Raw genomic sequence first — 19,322 nt, forward strand, 5'->3', positions numbered from 1 at the left:
CAAAGGAGCACCTGATATAAAAATACTGACCAACAACACTATGTGAATAACTTACACCCTTACCTCCTGTCAAGCTGCAAATGCAAGCCTATACAATACAGTGAAGTTTCTGAGCATATCCTGAGTGTGTTAACTACAAGGTGATCTTGACTGTAAAAGCAAACAATCCAAGTGCAGCTTTTGATTCGTTTGTGTGTTTTTGGACCTGTCACATGAAAAACTTTACGACCAAGTCAAATCATCACAATAATAATGCTGGAGCTCCCCTTTGTCAAGCTACATTGTCCAACTATATGGCTGAACACCTTCATCCAGGACTACTTGCATAGGCTGCAGAAAAAAAAGCAGAACAATTTTGAACTCTTGGTATGAGAAATGGGTGTACAACATCCACTTTATTTTTCTTGAACTATCAGGCAATGTAAAAACTAAATAGGTCCTCAAAGATTTCAGCATCAACAGTCACTTTATCAATTTCAAATCAAAATGTTTTAAAGGTTATTAGGAGTCCTCCTGGGTTTGGGCTTCTGATCATTTATGCACTGAAATGACACTTTATTTGGGCATGTTATTTTCAAAAGCTCACATTTAAATTTAACCAGACTTACAACAAACATCAAAAACTGAATTTAAAGAACTTTACCATAGATAAACATGCTGCCAGGTATGAGCTAAAAAAAGGCCAAATTATCTGTTCAAAATGAGATGATGACCTAACAGACATAATCTGATATGTGCAATCCATAATTAAAAAAAAGAAAATCAGAGAAATCTGCCCTGCAAAGCAGAAAAAGGCATATGAGAAAGTACTAGTGGAAAAGGGAATAATAAATGTAGCATAAGTCTATATAAAATAATAAACATTTGCAGCAGCACATCTCTTTTGAGTTCCTCCTGAACTGCTCACAAATGAGCACACTTTCCAAAATGCAACTTTAGGATATGTCTGCCCAAGGCAATGAGAGGTACTCTCTAGCTGGGACTAGAGAAGGAGGGGACATGGCTGTAAAGGGACAAGCATTTATTTACCAAATCTGGAAAGAAAATAAATGTTCACTGCATGATAATGGTAGTGAAACTCATGAAGGTTTGAACAAAACTTCCCCTCTTCTCTTATCCTCCAAGATTCACCATTTAATGTCTGACCAACTACAGTCTGTCAAACAAAAAAAATACAGTTTCATATTTAAATGGTCTGGAAATGAAAAGCATATCACTGGATTAAAAATCAAGCACAATAACAACTCACTGAAAGCCTACAGGTGCAGTGCACTTATCAATTGTTTGCCCCTGAATAAATGGGGATTCTGTAAACATTCAAAGCAGATAATGAAAGTTAAAAGCAGAATAACACAAATATGGTGTGGTATAATGACAACTCCTTGTCTTTAAACATGAGGACCTGACATGTTTAAATGTGCTGTAATCACACTGGATAGCACTGAACCAGTAGGCTTTACAGTAAGCTTAACAGGCAAAACTTGCTCCTGGCTAAACTAAACAAAGGCATATATCAATTAATGCTCTGAATACAGGCTGTGTACACAATGTCCTTAACACAGCCATAAACCTCTTGTAGGTGCTGGTTAGAAGTGATGATGACAAAGACAAGTCTAGGAGGCAGTGACTCCCTCCCACTCCACCAGGTACTGCACCTTGCCATCGAGGGTGACCCGTCGTGCCAGGACTTTGTACTTTTCCCCACAAGCCAGCCGCCCTGCTGCTCCGAAATAGCTGCTGATTGAGCTCTTGAGGTGGGAGAGCTGGCTGTTGGGGTCCATGCTGTGAACTATGTCTGTGGAGTGAAGCCCTGGGAGTGGGCTCAGCACCTCTGTAGCTGAGGGGTTTGGGTCTGCGTGGCTGGGAGGAGGGATCTCTGGGTTGGGGGGCTGCAGGGCTCGTCGCGGCCGCCCACGTTTCCTTTTTAAGGGTGGGGAGGAAACAGGCATGATGCAGGCTGCCGTGCGCGTCTTGCTGGAGCTACAGAGGCTGGATGGTGTTTGATGGGAAAAGAAGAAGTCAAGCAACTGATTTTAATTCTGAGGGCAATAACAAAAAATAAATAAAAACAAATAAAAAATACGACTAAGGTCTTGTCCTGCCTATAGTTTGGTAAATCTGGTGCATTTGCCCCTTGGTTCAGTTTCTTTTCACAAATCCAAGCAAGCCTAAATGGAGCACTACAAGCCACGTGAGAACACTCATTGGTTAGATGTGTCAGGGGCGGGAGCAAGAACGTAAACACAGGAAGAAGGTCTTGAAGCAGGTCCTCTGACCAAATACAATGTACTATGTTGCCCTAGTCCAGGTCCGACCTCGATTCATTCTGCGGCTAGCTGCTAGCAACTGTAAAATTCACTCCTCTGCATCAAGCTGTTCTAAGCACACCTGGCCACCGCAGCCACTTGCTACTTTATGTTGATGATGCTGGTCAACACTATTCTTTCCCTCCGCTGCCTAGTTAAGTGTCAGGAAGTCACATATTTGGCCCATTAATCCAATTTCAGTGAACTATTTTGCCCAAATGAAACCAAATGGAAGCGTGCCAGCATAACATTAATCAGCTAACTAGCTGGCCAATTTTGGGATTTGGGTTTCTCTGAGAGTTCTGCTCAAAGCTCCAGAAAAAAAGGACTCAACACTGAAAAGATCACTGCAGGTCCACTCTGCTCTGTGTCTGGTGTAACAGCAAGATTGAATGACATGAGAGCCACAATGAAAAGGGGGCTTTTCGAACAAAATACCCACCTAGGTTTACATAGGTGATCTGAGTGAGGAATACAAGGAACATTTTCCAGGACAACTGAGATTATTTCCAATCAATTTCCAGGTCTCTACATTTCAAGGTCTTTAAGGACATGTGGAAACCCTGGCTAAATGCTACCTTCAGCACATTAACATAATCATAGTGGCATTGCCAACATGCTGATGTCATGCAGGCAAAGTGCCTTACACAAGTATTCACTTTCCTGAGACTTTTCCACATCCAGCAGACTTTTTTGTTTCAATTACTGTTTTTGGCACAACAACAACTATTTTGCACCTTCAAAGCACTATGCATGTGTTGATAAAATGGTTAATAAAATCAATTTCAATTCAGAATAAGTGTGAATAAGTGAGTGTATGTAAGAAGTCATTAGCAAATGATCACATTCTGTTGTATTTATGTTTCACACAGCGTCCCAACTCTTTTGGAATCAGGGTTGTAGATGTCAAAATGAGAAAGTGGTAGATGTTGCAGCTGAATAGCAGGCATACCTTGACTGTCTTGAAATGCTAGTTGAGGTAGTTTCTGTGGTGCTCAGGGCTCCTATGGATTCCACATCTGAGGACAGCAGAGACCTGTCACTCCTGATGGTGTGGGGATGGTGAAAGGAAAACAGAGACCAGAGGATGAAAAAATTAGACACAGAATTTAAAAAAAAATGCAGCAGACACAGTTATAGTGACTGTACATAGTTCTCAAACAATTAGTCAATTCATCTATCAGTCAATCAAGAGAAAATTAATCTGCAAAACAATTATCGTTTAAGTCGATAATCAAGCAAAAACACTCAAATAATCATCTGGTTTCAGCTTCTCAAATGTGAGGATTTGGCGCTTTTCTTTGTTAGATCATAGTAGATTCAAAATCTTTTGAGTTTTAGACTGCTGGTTGGACAAAACAAGCACTTTGAAGATGTTCATGCTCATTATTTTTTCATGTTTTCTCCTCTATAGATTAATTGAAAAGAAAAAGAATTGTTAATTGCAACCCTAACAGTACAGTATCTTCATGATTGTTTAGGAATACCACAATCGCTCACTTACTTGATGGAGGCTAAGTGATCCAATGTATGGGTCTCTAGTGGTAGAGGCTTTCTTATTTCCTGTCCAAGATAAGAAAATAATGGTTAGCACTTCTCAGTGGGTTTCCTTTTAATCTAACAGTTTCTCAATAGCCCCAGAAAAAGTTACAGTTTGAGAGTTTGTGTGTGCGCCTATACTGAATAATGCAAAAATACACACCCCTTTCTACAACTATGTGCACGCCCCGCTCACACCCACTAAGATATACGTGCATACAAACGCATGCACACACACCTGGGATAAGAGTTCACTGGAGCGTTGTCGTTTAGCCAGAGTCTCCAGAGACCGTGCTCCTTGCTTCCTCTTTTTCTTCTTTTTCTTCTTCTTCTTCTTCTCTGTGCCATTGGTTAGAGTACTGCAAGTTCTAGTGCAACAATAACAACAACCTTTCACAACAGTTTCACAAGTAACGACAGTTGTGCATTAATAACGCTTTAGAGTTAAGCAGGCAAGCATTACGAGACTCATTACAAGGTACCAATACTGGACCAACTGCAAAAACTGTTGTCCCAATTCATCATTTAGACACAAAAACATGGGAAAACAGGGTCCATAATCACAGATAATCCAGCGTGCTCCTTAGCTCAAAGTTAACTGGTTAAAAGATGTTGGTCCAAAACAGCTTTTCCCACCCATTTTGTCCCACCCAGAAACACCAAACCCTTTAACTTCATAACCTCAAATGTAAGTCTGTCGTATTACCTCATTCCAGGTAGGGCTTTGGTGGACTTGCATCCCTTAATAGTGATCTCGTGAGAAGCCCTCTCCATCCCTTTGCTACTTGGCTCATCAGAGTTGGGGGGAGCAGGAGGGAAACGGATCCTCAGCCCGAACAAGTGCTTCTTTTTCTTGACCTCCTTCCCCGACATGAACCTGGAAGAGAAAGGAAGAACAGAGTGTAGTGACAGGTAGAAACATTAAGAGCAAACACTGGGACAGACAGGAGTTAAGAAAAAGACAAAGGGTTAAAAAAAAAAAAGCTTAATCAGTAAAGGAATGACTTACATGCTCTTGTTGCTGTTTAATGCCTCCAGAACACATTCATATCGCTCTGATCTCGGAGTGTTGGTGAGCTGCAGACACGGGGGAGGGGAGTCACCAAACAGGAAAGACAGGGTGCAGAGGGAAAAAAAGGTACGATTTCAGATAATCAACACCACATGGTTTCAAAACCCCAATCTGGCAGCCAGGGATAATTTCAAAATAATTAACCCTCTAGGACAGGCTAACAATGTGGTTTTCTGGTCTCCACTCAACTTGAGATGTATTGGTGCATTGAGCAGCTACATACTAATGAAACCACTAACGTGTAACAGGTTGCCAATTCCAAACATCCTGTGCCAAATCCAAAACATGCCAATATCAGGCTACACAAACACAGTGTGTCTTTATGTTCAGTAGAAACTCTCCGTAGAACACAGAATGTTCTGTGTGTGTGTGTGTGTGTGTGTGTGTGTGTGTGTGTGTGTGTGTGTGTGTGTGTGTCCAGAGCTGGGCACTGGTGCATTACAAATGAAAATCCGTAAATAGTTAAATGTGAGCTGGTAGGTAGTGTCCTGACCTCCCCCAGCTGCAGCAGCTCCCAGTTATCATTGATGTAAGTCATCAGGTGCATCTCAGAGTCAAAGTATTTCTTCTTGTGGATCACACTCAGGTTGTACAGACTCAGGTGTGTGACATCCCCCCTGAAACATTTTAGTAAAAGTTGTGTTTCTTCACTTTGTCTGGGTCCAAATGAATATCATAAGAAGAAAAACAAATGTGTTGTTTAGGCTCAGTGGCACTGTTTAAGTATAAAAAATAAATAAATGAATACATGTAAGGCTGGAACTTTATCATCATGCTAGCATTAGCCATAACAGGGACACTACTTTGGAAAGAAGGGCAATCATATGCTTATGTATTTTATTAAATGACACAGTGTTTTAAGTGTCTGTGCCAAAGTTGAAATTACATGTTGAGATTCGCTTACCATCTGAGAGGCAGTCGGCTGAGGTACTCGGGTCCACCATTGCAAACAGAACAAATAAACAGGTAAAACCTAAAGTCAAGCAAAGAGTCAAGTCATTCCTTCCAGCCAATCAGAACTCTTTTCCACAGCCGTGGTATAAATACATACAAGTATGACATATATATACACATAGTGTATTTGCACCTATCTCCGTAGAGCATGGGCATCTGTAAGCAATGGAGACAGGCCTCATGGAACCACTGCTGACACCTGTTACACTGCAGCATCTTCAGGAACCAACTACCAGGAGAGGGGGGATACAGAGCTTAGTTGTACCACATTAGGTGGTATAATTATAGCATAATAATTTATATATACAGAATATAGATAGATTCTAAGCGTTACTCACTCTCCTGGACCCCCACAGTAGCAGTAGCACTGCTGGATGTTCGTCTTGTGGCCCTGGTCCCACACGAGTTCGTCCAAAGCGTATGGGAAGGACAGATGCAGCTCCCTGTGCTGGTGCTGCTGCTGCTGCTCATGCTGCAGGAAGCCTTTAGCAGACGCTCCCCTCCTGTGCACAACCCCCCTCTGTAAACCACAGACAAAAGTATGGTTACCCCAACATAAAACGACGTGTACACTTTACTCCATAGATTATCTTGTAGCTGCCCTCCACAGTCTTTTATATTAAGTTTATTTTACAGTTAAAGCAGAGCAAACAGTCTCACAAAATAGTGGTTTGTCATATAAAAACATGTGCATCTTATCAAACAACTTAAACATTCAACTAGAGTTTGAGTGTATCCACACTCAAAAAAAAAAAAGCTGTACCTTAGGCATAGAAGTGAGCTCACACTCTGAGCAAAGCCACTTGTCGTCTGAGTCAATAACAGAGGCATCGATGATGGGGGTGTGGCACAGCTGATGGTAGCCTAAAAGACAATGAGCACATTTACATGCAGCTGCCATCTACTGGATCATTCCTTGAAGAAGGACAAATTCCACTGACGACCAGAGATTCAATAAATGGTAGGTGAACGAAAAACAGAAAGACAATGAACCGTACCTTGCCCACACTTGTCACAAATGACAATCTCATTGGGCTCCTCTGAAGTTTCATCCTGACATATGGAGCACACAATGTCATCGTCCTCATCATCCTCATCATCTTCATCCCCTGAAAAGGACAAAAGAAGTCAGAGTAAATAATCACAACTCTATCATCAGCAGCTGTTATGCAGGCTAGTTGTGAAAGAGAGGAGACTAGCCAAGGACCTTAAATGGTGTTTTAAGTTGACTGACTATTTCTTAGCTTGAAAGTAGTTCCAACAGAAACCATTTGCCGTGAGGTCTGTGGATTATTGTGAACACAAATTTCAATTTTCGAATGTAATTAAAACCGTTCCATTACATCATGTTACCGGGGTGGCAATGAACCATGAGGTCAGGGTGTAGTGAAACACTGCATCACTATCACCAATCACTGCAGCAAAGTGAGAACTTCAACCACTGGAGGTCAGCAGAAAACAAGACTTACGTTCACATTTCAAGTCAGCTTTGTGACACTATGTGCGTACAGCTGTGCAGCAACATGTGGAGCAAATTAATTTGGAATAAGTCAAGACTGAAAAAAGTAACAGACAAAATGGTGGATACTCGACAAAATTTGACATTTTTAATGCATCACAAATCACATTAATCTGTATACAAAGCATATGAGGGTCAGATTTGCATTTTAACTGACTGATGTGGAAGAAGATAGACCCCAGTGTACACCTCCCCTGTGCTCATCACACGCTGGCAGTGTACTGCTGCTGTGCTGATGCCAGACACCATGGACAGTTAACTGTCAGCAACATGAGTACTGAGATAAGTAAGACAGAAGACAAAGTGCTAGAATTGCTAGAACTCAAGCAAAACAACTATTAACCTGGACAGAATCTAAAGCACAGATGCTACCAGGCAATAAAAAAAACTTGTAAATTATCATCAATTGCATTTTTATGCAATAGTAATTATTGAATATTTAACAGACATGTAAAGCCTGAAGTTGAAAGAAGTTACCTGTCTGAATATCCTTCCAGAGAACCCAAGACTTTGACTGATCCTCAAAGACCACAAAGCATCGCTGCTTGTCCCGATCGATCTGAAGGAGGAAGCAAAAATATATTTATGTCTTTCCAAACACCACACTGAGATACAGATACAAGATAACGCTGCAGGCAACACTTGGGACACAACGGGACACTAGTCCAGAAGTTATGAGTGTGACATCCACCTAATTTTATCAGGCTGACTTTATGCGTCCTATGACAAAATCTGCTTTATATAATTTAAGTAACATTACAATTAGGTGAAATAAAGTGGCCAGAAAATGTGCACCTGAAGGCCTCCTTAGGGTACTATTCCACTGGGCTGTTCCCATGTGCCCAAAATGCAACAAGGGTGCTAAATTTCACAAGTTTGAGTATCTGGTGTACTGGAGTATGTGGTAAAACTGTGACAGAAAACTCATTGTCATACCAAGAGGAGTGCTTCCCTCACACTAACCTTGTTGATTGTCCCCAAGTAGAACAAGCCATCTGACCAGCGGGCCAAGACGTCCTGTCCCTCTGTAAACCTGTTAGACATGTCGTCTTCTCCATACTCCCCCCGAGCAGAAAGGCTTGTGGGGGACAAGGACACAGCCTGCTGCTGCCGCTGGGGGAGAGCTCTGTGATGGACAGACAGGTGATCCACAACCCCTGAGTCTCTGCAAAGGGAAGGGGTGGAAGAGGGAGGGAGACGCATTTTCAACAGGGAGTTCATTCAATTACCAGCCGACAATGACACATTCAAGGACCAGGAACACATCATGAGTCAGTGTAAAAATGCAAATACAAGATGGGTTTTTCACACAGAGTTTGGGGTTTTTTAATAATAAAAACCTGAAAATAGCAGTCATGCAATGAACACTGTAATTTGGACCATCTGTGAGATTTCTTTGTGTCAACCAACAGGAACTGTAGGCAGATTAATCTGAAACCCGACTAAAATACGCTACTGTGTGTGTAGTTTTAATGGAAATACGAGCAGATAGTGTGTGGTTACAGAAGCGCTCACAAAACGTGGCTGAAAATGAAACACATGCCATTTCCCCTCCAGTGGCTACAAACAACAGGTGATTGGACTCATTAGTGCTAATTGGTAATTAACCACGACCACGCAGTCAGTAAGATGGCTGCAGGACACTGCTGAGGATTTCTATACCATTTCACGCTAAAGAAAAAGAAGCTCATTATCAATTTTTAGCAATTAAATATTAACTGACAATTGATTGCCAGAGACAGTCTAAATTAAAGTCTGGAGCGCTTGACTATTTTAAAACCATCTGCTGTAAAACAGTATCCACTATGTTAAAAATCGTACATTTCATTTTTATATTTTCTTTTGCCCACTGTCCGTCAGTCCGAGACTCCCTTTGTTCGGATACCGAGAGAAACATGGTCAATATGAGCCACTGGAGCAAATAAATGGCCAGTTTGAGATAATACTGCATGCTGAAGTGAGTCGTATATAAAATAGCTCGCAGCCAGGCCTGATTGTTAGCGTGAATAATCCACATGCAGAGCCGTAACCCCCGACAGGTCGCTGACCGTCGGACCCACACCCCCCACAGGAGGAAAACATGACAACAATACCTCATTCGGTCACCTCCGCTTCGACAAACGACTCGTAAGACAAAATAACAGGATACGTGAGACCGCTCTTGTCCCGCTCTTTCTGAAGTTTAATTTATTTCGGGAATGTATCTCGAAAACTTGCGGGGCTCGTGCCTTCCTCAGAAAATAACAAACGGCTCATTTTCCCCCAACACGTTCGCCATTTTGGTTTCCCGCTGATGACCGGGGAGTGCATTCTGGGAAGCGCTTACACCACTGCTGGTTGTTTGTCGCAGCTACGTTCATCTTTTTTTTCAAAGATTTGAAATTGTAGGCAGGGCATTTACCAAGCAGAGCACATCCGCCCTTTAAAGTACCATAAGATGTACTTTTGTTGTCGAGCACAGCATCTTTTCTGCGGAGTTGGTGTGAATATACGAAGCAACGTTGTCAGCAGTAGTAATTAGCAGTCATACATTTCCGCAGATATGTTTTTTCAAAACTTTCAAAGAGGACTTAGACTTGTACTAATTGTGGCCACTCGCTGGCGCTACAACATCATGTGTTGTCATTTAACGTTTAATTTTGGATGTTATAACCGGAAGTTGGGTTAGGTGTTGGCCTAGCGCTTAAACAATAAGGCTTTTATTATGAAAGCCGTTGCGGAAGATTATTTTACTCATGTTCGCTAACTTGACCTGTAGGCAGCTTCATCGTTTAGCAGTCACTCAACACTAAGAATGACCACATAATACTAACGCAAACTGTGTGAATTCGCTTTAACACACATGTGGGTCAATTCGGTGAATGGCCTAAAAACTTTTAAACGTGTTATGTGTTCGCAAGCATGTTGCGCATGCGCTGTGAACATCCGTTTTGTGTCCCCCCCCCCTGCTTGAGGTATGTTGCATTGGTTGAAGACCAGCAGCGGCTGCAAAGAGCAGAGGCAAAGTGCAATATCAAAGCGATTCTCGTGGACAAATCGAAACGACAGCCTGGGCTCGTGGATCACAGAGGGGCTCAAATCGGACATTATGCAGTTATTCCTGTCTGCTTCGTAAACGAGGCGAGTCGTTTCATGTGGAAGACGCTCTCCTGTGTATTCTGGATGATCTCCCACAGCCAGGTCCACGTATTGAGATGATCTATTTTTGTGATGGCGAAGGGTCTGTTTCCACGGGCCTGGGTGAAAAAGTCTTTCTACTTCCAGGTAATGTCACGCTTCGATGAATGCTCTGTAAAGCGGATCAGCGTTATAAACTGCGGGTTTAGATTGCCTGTGAGCCTGTCTAAAATGGGCTTGTCGTGGTGTCACATCAGACTGACAGCTGCCAGTAAACAGGAACCTGCCCGGGCTGCCTTGATATGCTTTAATGGATCGTTTCCAAAGACCTGAGGAATGTGAGTGCTCGTGAAAAATCACGCTGACGGTGTTTCTGCTGATCTAGAGCAGAGCAGAGTGCAGGCCCACCACAGTGAGTGTGAATAATATGTGAGAGAAATTGATCATCCATGCCAGGGCTGATCACCCAGGGAGGAATCTGTGCGGGTATATCATCTCATCTCACTTCATTTTAAGTTTTCATCACCCTCTGTAGTACCAGAGCACCAGTGGTCTGCTCAGTTTTGTGATCAGGTTGAATCTTCTGATTTGGGTACCAGTGGCCGGGTGCCAGCATCTTCCTCCAGTACAGTTAAGACCTTAAGCAAGAGGATTACAGGGTTGCTTTTGTTAGAGTAAACACATGACCGCATACAATACAGCCAGTTTATCACAACTTTGGGCACAGATCACAATCTGAGTGCTGAGACATGCGCTCAAGGGTGTGAAACGTGTTGACAGAGCTGATCGTGCCTGGCTTCAGTCAGTATTTAACGACACGAGCCAGAGTTTGGCCTCACGGGCTGGTTAATGGAATAAGACCAGACACAGTTATGGTAGGCTACGTTTCACCCTGTACTTGTCAGGATAGTGTCTGTCTCACACCCCTTCATTTATGGAAAGGTTCCTGACCCATGTCACTTTACACTCGCACGCACACACACACACACACACACACACACACACACACACACACGCACAACACTGTGCAGAATCAGGGGTTTTTTTTGTTGTTTTTTTTATCATGAGTTGAACAAACTTTACTCACATTTTTGGCCGTGCTGGTCTTGTAATGTGTTTGTGTACTGCATCGTGTCATTTGCAAGGTTACGTGCTGTTCCTGTTGTGGTACAGAGTTCATTTGTGTAAGGAGAGGGATGATTTTAGCAAGTACATTCAGTGCTGGTGTGATATTTTTGTAAATTTGTGCATTTTGTAGCTTGCTGAGTTTGCTCCCAAAGCAATTAATACCTTTTTATAATTAGGTAAAATGTCAACACATCAATGTAATGCAAGTCCGGCTGATAATGAATCTAAAAAGAGTCTTGTTAGGGGACCTGCTGGTTTGAGGCAACACACCAAAATGTGCTGGCAGACGCATGTCGTCCAGGTCTGTTACAGGACATGGTGTCTGGTTTGCACCAAGGTGCTCAGAGCTGTTCCAAGAAGCAAGTTTACAAGGTGATCTGGATCACTTTGCAGAGTAAAATCCAACAGTCCACATCCCAGATCTGAAGGTGGGCCAGGTTTTTGCTTTACCAGACTTATCCAGTTACCTCTGTAAACATGTTTCGTGGAGCACAATCCCATCACATCCCATGTGGTGCAGTCCTGGTCTAAACCCTGCAGCCACATAACATCTAAACTTCTGCCTGACTTTTGAATTTCAAAGCTTTTTGAAGCACCCGTGTTCAGAAAGCCACGTGAAAGCCAGAATCAGATTGTTGGGCCTCTTTGATAACCAACATTGCAGTTCTTTAGTACCCTTGCCCTGTCTGGGACTTACTGTTGATCACAGGAATGCATTAGTCAGCCTATACAGATATTTTCCTCTCTGGGATGGTGTCAGCCATGTTTCTGTGCAGTGACATCTCAACTGCAGACAGGAAGACACAATGAGGACAGCCAGTTTTTCCGGAGGAGTTCTGTGGACTCCATAGTGAAAATGGGAGCGACAGGGAATGGGCAACACCTCCGAGTCCTCCTTTGAGACCCCGAGGACAGCTCCAGGCTGCTCTGTCCACAGTACATGAAGATGTGACGCTGCAGGGCTTTTGTCCCTGCTTCATGAGGGCTAATGGTCGGTAACTGAATCTAACCGTTGACAGCTGGTAACCCTACAGTTTGCACCACAGGGTTTCTATATTATGTGTCTTTGCAGTTTGAGCAGTTTTCCTGCGGGCGCTAAACATCATCAGCTTCTTTTTCATCAGTATTTGCATTATCTGCTGCCACCTCAGCTGAACTGAATTACTACATATATTTTAAGGACATGTTGTGCCTTTTCATTTTGGTGCATTGTTTTTTTCTTATTTTATTTGCTCTTCTTCATGTGTAATATTAGTGTTTCTTTGCTTTACTGAACTTTTCTCCCTCAGTTCAACATCTTTGTACCTTTCCATGTGCAGATTAGTGTTACGGTATTCACAGTACGCTTACTACTACCACATGTACATTACCTCTATACCATGCTTTGTATTATGCGCCGATTTCATCTCCTTTATTCACAGTTGTCTTAAGTTATCTTAGCTAAGACAAACACTGCATGGAAGAGGAGACAGTGCTGAGGACAACAGGGAAGGAGTGAAGGATAAAACTCTTTGCTGCTCAGGTTTCACTTCTTAAACTTTGAGGCTTCGTCATTTGTTCACACAGAGGCGTTGAGACACACCACCAGACAGACGTCAAGCGCACACATGACTCTTTTACCCCGCTGTGTTGTCTGTGGGGGTTTCATGCACGTAGCAACTTCTACATCCATCGCCTACATACATGCATAGTTGCTTTGCACTCCCATGGTGCCCCCTGTTCCTTCCCCGGGGGCCCACTATCTGTTTGTTCATCTCTGCTCTGCAGGGGAAACGTCTCCACACGATGCTGCTGTCAGTGCACCAAAGGGAATGGGAGGTTGTTCTGTATGCTGCCTTTGCTTTCCTGTGAAGTCTTTAGCTCACAGTGGGGCTTTGTTGCATATTTTTGTGTGAACAAATTCCACAAAAAGAGCCCCGCACCTCATTAGGGTTTTTATCATGTTCAAAACCCACAAAGAATCAGAATTTATGACAGTAATTAGACCCGTGTGTACATGAATGTGGATCTGATGCTTTAATTTCTGCTGCAGTTTGTCTGGAGACAAAACAGAGAGACCGTCAGTCCGGATCAGCGCTGTTTACCAAGTACAATAATCACAGTACATCAAAGATAAAAAGGCTTGTGTTTGGTCCCTGCCTCGCTGGGTGCATACTTTGTTGGGATTTGGAAACGGTGCCGCAGCTGAAATGAGAGGAACAGCATGCTGCCAAAATACACACAACATAAGCTGTTCCTGCCATGTGATCAGAGTGAGAATCAAATTCACTTTATCCTCCCAAGTACAGTTACAGTCCCTGGAGAAAAACTAGCTGCAGAAGTCACATACTGTGGCTTACAGAGCAAATCTGACCCAAATTCTTTTTTGCTGCTCCACTGCACCCTCCAACAACTGACTTTTCTTCATGGTTTTCACTTGTGTGCAGAGCAGTAGTCACTTATTGCTGAATAGATCATTTAATTAACTGATTTGTCAGTCTTTTACAAGGATAACAGACACAAATGTTGTGCACTTTCATCATTTCAAGACTTGCTTGCTTTTCTGTTTGGTCACACAAGTGGAAGACTTCAATCTTTTTTGCCACTGTGGACTAAATGCCTGTTAACTAAATTAAAAAGTGGAATAAACAGGCTGGAAAAAAATCATAATAATTGTGTATATCTTGTTTTTTTCTTTTCAATTCACTTCATTCTGGTGCCCAGAGTGTCACCTATATAAAGTTTCTCCTGAAGGCATGAAGAAATCACAGACAACAGGAGCTCTGTTCAAAGGTGCATTGAGAGGCATGTGATGCGGGCATCTTGTGACACTGACAGTCATGGCCACGACCAGAATGGCATGCTGGAACAACTGGATCTGCAACCCCCAAACAGTCTTCCAGCACACTGAGCTACGGCTGGTGACTAATCAGCCAGACAGTACCTTGTTATGGGACACCCCCCCCCCATGCTGTCACCATGGTAACCTATTATGTGATGAGCTTTGATTAGGGAGTGCAGATGTCTTGCTTGGATTAACACCCTTTTGGTGCACTGTATAGCATGTAAATATAGGCACATCAGTCTGGATTAGATTAATCATAATTTTATTGAATTAATAACATCATGAATGTGCGTTCGTAGGCTCGGATCTCCTTTGTGCGGGTGAAGTACCTGTTCCTTACATGGCTGACTGTGCTGGTGGGGAGCTGGGTGCTCTATGTGCAATACTCAGCCTACACCGAGCTGTGCAGAGGACATGAGTGCACCAACGCCATTGTGAGTACTGGTTTTCCTCACTCATTTCGTGTATTTGTTTTGACCCTGTTGTTTTGAATGATTTTTGGAATGAATTTTTATTTTGTACATTGCTGCTGTGTGGCGAATACCTGGCCTGTGGGTGTATCAGGATATAATCTGATTTCTGTGTGTTCTGAAAAGTAAAATTCCTGCTTTGTTCTGAACATCAGACCTCATATGAATATGATTATGAAGAGTTTTAACATTTAATCACATTTCTCTGCGTTTTCTCCTAGTGTGATAAATACAGGAAGGGGATCATCGATGGCTCTGCCTGCAGCAGCCTGTGTGACAAAGAAACACTCTACATGAGCAGATGTCTGTCAACACTCCCCAATAACCAGGCAGGGAACAGAGCTTAATGTCTGTTAAACGTGTAACTACTCACAACGTTCAGGTGGTTCAGTGTTTGTTTGGCCTTTCTGTTGGGCAGGTGTACACGGGAAGCTGGGGAGACCGTGATGGGATCATCCGCTGTAAGCTGGGGGAGGTCGTGCACTATGAGCTGGGTGAGGAGCCGGAGCCGAGGAGAGAAGCTCCCGTGTTCGACAAACCCACCAGAGGCACGTCGGTGGAGAAGTTCAGAGAGATGGTCTTTAATCACCTCAAGGTAAAGCACCTGAGTCAGAGAGGTTCACACAGAACAGCCATGACATGACGGACTGAAGCCGACAATGACCCCCTTTAATGCCCGGATCAGATACATGATTGTAGCCCTGTTTGAGACAATTTTTTCATGGCTGACCAATTACCAACGTTGTGGCTGATCGCGAACGACAGTCGGGCGTCTGTACTCCTGTAGTGTGACATGCTGAACAACCTGTCGGGCAGCGTCACACCCTGACGCCAAAACTAGCATGTTAGAATTTTTTGACTTCACTTGTCTATTGTGCCATCTCCCACGACATGTTCCTGAGTGTTGACCAATCAGGTGCTCTCTCCAGAGCTTAGTCAGGTAACCATGGTGACAAGGAGGAGGAGGAGAAGGAGGAGGGATACTGAGGTTGCTGCTGTCAGGTGGGACAACAAAAGAGAGGAAAAATTCATTGAGCTGTGGAAACAGTACCCCTGTCTATTTGACGCTTCGTCAAAGGAGGAGGACCGAGTCAAAAGAAGACAAATATTGTCGAGAAATAGCGGAAGCTCTTCATCAGCCTGGCGAGTAGCTGCTGTGCTGTCATAACATCATCTCCAGTCCTGACTGCAGGAACATGCTTGTCATTACGAATTCCAGATCAAACATTAAAGTAGCCTGTTTGATGTGGCCAACACAGCCGAGCCTGCTCCTTGTAGAATAAATAACTGGAAATAAAATTACAATATGTGAAACTTGTTCTGTTGTAATCGTTACCTGGATGCTGCCCAGGAGATGTAGAAATAATGACAGATTGAGCCGAAGTTCACACCGTCTCTCGCATTTGCTTTTAATGTTATAGAGCATCTACAGCTGGTTTCTCTTTCTTTTCTTTTTTTTGGTACACAAGACATCCAGCATCACACATGCCTCTGTCAGTTTGATTGACAGCTGCATCCCTCCCCTCCCCAGTGACCTCTGAACTCGTGCGTGGTCGTGAAATAAGATGTGCTCTGATTAGCCGGGGTCATACGTGTAGTCTTGCCAGTCACGCGGCCGAGACACGGCAAGAGTTTATGGCACTTTGATTAGAGCTGACACAGTGACCATCGTCAAAGACAAAAAAAGTTGTATAGTCTGATCCTGGCATGAGCCTCTGTCCCGTTCTTTCCACCAGTCCAAGCTCGGAGAGCAGGCTAACCTCGCCAGCCTCGTCAGCCAGATCCTCTCTGTTGCGGATGGCAACAAAGATGGACGGGTGTCCCTGCCAGAAGCCCGCTCCACATGGGCCCTCCTGCAGATGGACGAGGTATAATAAGCCACTGAACAAGAAAATTAAAAAGAGTTTTGATTAGTTATCTGTGGCACAAAATGTGTTGTTGTTTGCAAACATAAAGTGACTTTCATGCTCTCACAGCCAATTCATTCAGATTTGTGCTTTGTTGTTTGAGGTGCTGCTGGGCCTGCTGCTCCAGGACCGTGGACACACTCCCCGCCTCCTCGGCTACTGCGGGGACCTGTACATGACGGAGCGAGTCGCCTATGGGCCCCTGTATGGTTTGTCCCTACCGTGGCCGCTGGTGTCCTGGGTGCCCAGCGGCGTGCAGCGCACTATGGACCAGTGGTTCACCCCTTCATGGCCCCGCAAAGCGAAGATCTCCATGGGCCTGCTGGAGCTGGTGGAGGACATCTTCCACGGCACCTACGGCAGCTTTCTGATCTGCGATCTCGCCGCGGCACACTTCGGTTACACCGACCGCCACGAACTCCGCCTGACTAACACCCGAGCCGTGGTACCTGAGGACGAGTTCAGGCGCACTATGCGGGCGCTTAAGTGCGAAACGGATGCCGACTGCGTGTACGGGACGGACTGCCAGACGTCATGTGATGTGTCAGTGAAACGGTGCAAAGAGGAACCGGTTCAGCCAAACTTGGCAAAGGCGTGCAGTACACTGAAGGACTACCTCCTGCGCGGGGCGCCGTCAGGGCTGAGAGAGGAGCTGGAGAGGCAGTTGTACGCTTGCATGGCTCTGAAGGGTAACGCCGGACAGATGAACATGGAGCACTCACTAATCCTCAACAACCTGAAAGCTCTGCTGTGGAGACAGATCTCACACACCAAGGACTCGTGACGAGGAGAGGACGTCCTCAAATCATGCCAGTCGGTTCCTCACAGGGAGCTGAATGTTACAGATGCTGTGATTATAGAAATTGCAGATTTGATGAAGCAGTTTTTACCAGCTCTTAACACTAATCAGACCGGCCAGACTGAAGGAGACTCTACCTCCCTTATCCAAGCTTCAGACGCTCGGGGGCCTGGAACACACATCCGAGTACTTTGAAACAGAAAATAAAATAAAATGAATGATTGCATGTTGCCATCAGTCACTCTTAAAACAGCTCATGCAGCCACATTGTATTGTATTGTCCACTCCAGAGGAATGTTCCCAGAACACTAAAGGAAAGAAGTCTCCAGAGCTGAGAGACCACATTGCTGTTTTTACCACATCATGATGTTTGTTCTGTTAGGGACGATGACGTACAACACTTCAGTTTAAAGTGTAATGAAGCTGCACTATTTTAAGCTCTGCTCCTTAATTTTATGTTAAAGGACCAGTGTGTCGGATTTGGTGGCATTTGCAGGCGAGGCTGCAGATTTCAGTCAAGTGAAAAGCTCTCGCCTCACAGGGTCAGAGTCAGCGTTTGTTTGTTCTGGGCTTCTGGAGAAACATGGCGAGGCAACATGTTGGACTCTGTGCAAGAGGACCTGTTCTCTGTAGCTGTGAAGAACCCGTTCTAGGTCAACAGAAACACAGCTGTTCTTATTTTTGGTAATTGTGCACAAACATAAGTATGGTTATTATGTCTCATTTCTGCCAATAGATCCTACACACTGGTCCTTTAAGGTTGCTACAGAGCAGCGAAACATAACCAAGGAAGTGTTCCTTTGAAGGAAAAGGCTGGTGATGTTGTGTCTGTCTATTTCCAGCAAATCAAATGAAAAAGCTGAATTCATTGTTCATTTGGGTGTATTTTGGGCATATAGTTGACAATGGGAAACATATAGAGCATCGCTGAACTTCACCTTTAACCACTGCAGGTTAGTGACAGATTAAATGGAAAAAACTTGAATAAATCAGTGAAGTTTTAAGAAGTGAAAATGCTGCACAGGATCCAGAGACTTGGAGAATTAAGGAGCTTTAAAGCTCTCTCTGGTAGCTTTTCCTTTAACTGTCACTTATCTGCATGGTAAAGCGAGGCTGTTCATGAGCTCCAGTGGACAAAGTGATGATGATGATACTGTGTCAGTGTACTTCACCCTGCTGGACATCCTCCACCTGTAACGCTAGTGACGTCGTCAATGCTGCATCATCGACATGAAGAGAAATATTAGTGTATTTAATTTGGTTTGTGAATGTCTTCATGCACTTCTCACTGATAAGAGCATTCGTGGTAATGTGCTGTATCACATTGTTTTTGGATCTTGTCTCAGTGCCATAGAGATCATGCTGAACTCGTCTGAATGTTTACCGCCGCTGACGGTGGAAATCTTTTACTGAATCTTGTGGTCATATTTGAATGCTGTGTAAGAGTACTTTCCATGGTCCCTCCCAGGCGTGTTGTGAACTTACTGTGACCGAGTCGACGACCTGACTTGTTAAACCACTTTAAATGCATTTCAGAGCAGACATGACCTGTAAAGCATGTCGGGCTTGTGGTCAATGCTGCTGTTTGATTTTTGAAAAATGTAAAAAATGTTTACTTCTTGAAGAGACCAGCATGATTTTGCACAAATAAACTACACACCACTTCACTGTAACTTGTAAAAATGGC

At 43.7% G+C, this 19,322-nt stretch overlaps 2 protein-coding genes across 2 annotated transcripts; one reads left to right on the plus strand and one right to left on the minus strand.

Annotated features, from left to right (window-relative positions):
* Positions 1-196: 196 nt before the first annotated feature.
* Positions 197-9,685, minus strand: mtf2 (metal response element binding transcription factor 2). The gene is made up of 15 exons (XM_070974844.1): positions 9,484-9,685; positions 8,354-8,555; positions 7,868-7,949; positions 6,870-6,980; positions 6,635-6,735; positions 6,210-6,391; positions 6,005-6,100; positions 5,822-5,890; positions 5,411-5,534; positions 4,855-4,922; positions 4,552-4,722; positions 4,084-4,213; positions 3,811-3,869; positions 3,259-3,351; positions 197-1,989 (listed from the first exon to the last, which is right to left on the minus strand). The coding sequence occupies exons 1-15, from the start codon at positions 9,486-9,488 to the stop codon at positions 1,614-1,616; spliced, it is 1,869 nt and encodes a 622-aa protein (XP_070830945.1). The 5' UTR covers positions 9,489-9,685; the 3' UTR covers positions 197-1,613.
* Positions 9,686-10,275: 590 nt separating this feature from the next.
* Positions 10,276-19,314, plus strand: dipk1aa (divergent protein kinase domain 1Aa). The gene is made up of 6 exons (XM_070973880.1): positions 10,276-10,654; positions 14,759-14,893; positions 15,151-15,258; positions 15,348-15,524; positions 16,666-16,797; positions 16,940-19,314. Exons 1-6 carry the CDS (start codon positions 10,601-10,603, stop codon positions 17,618-17,620), a joined length of 1,287 nt encoding a protein of 428 aa, XP_070829981.1. The 5' UTR covers positions 10,276-10,600; the 3' UTR covers positions 17,621-19,314.
* Positions 19,315-19,322: the final 8 nt, after the last annotated feature.

This window comes from Chaetodon trifascialis, chromosome 11 (assembly GCF_039877785.1).
Source record: "Chaetodon trifascialis isolate fChaTrf1 chromosome 11, fChaTrf1.hap1, whole genome shotgun sequence".
Taxonomy (NCBI): domain Eukaryota; kingdom Metazoa; phylum Chordata; class Actinopteri; order Chaetodontiformes; family Chaetodontidae; genus Chaetodon; species Chaetodon trifascialis.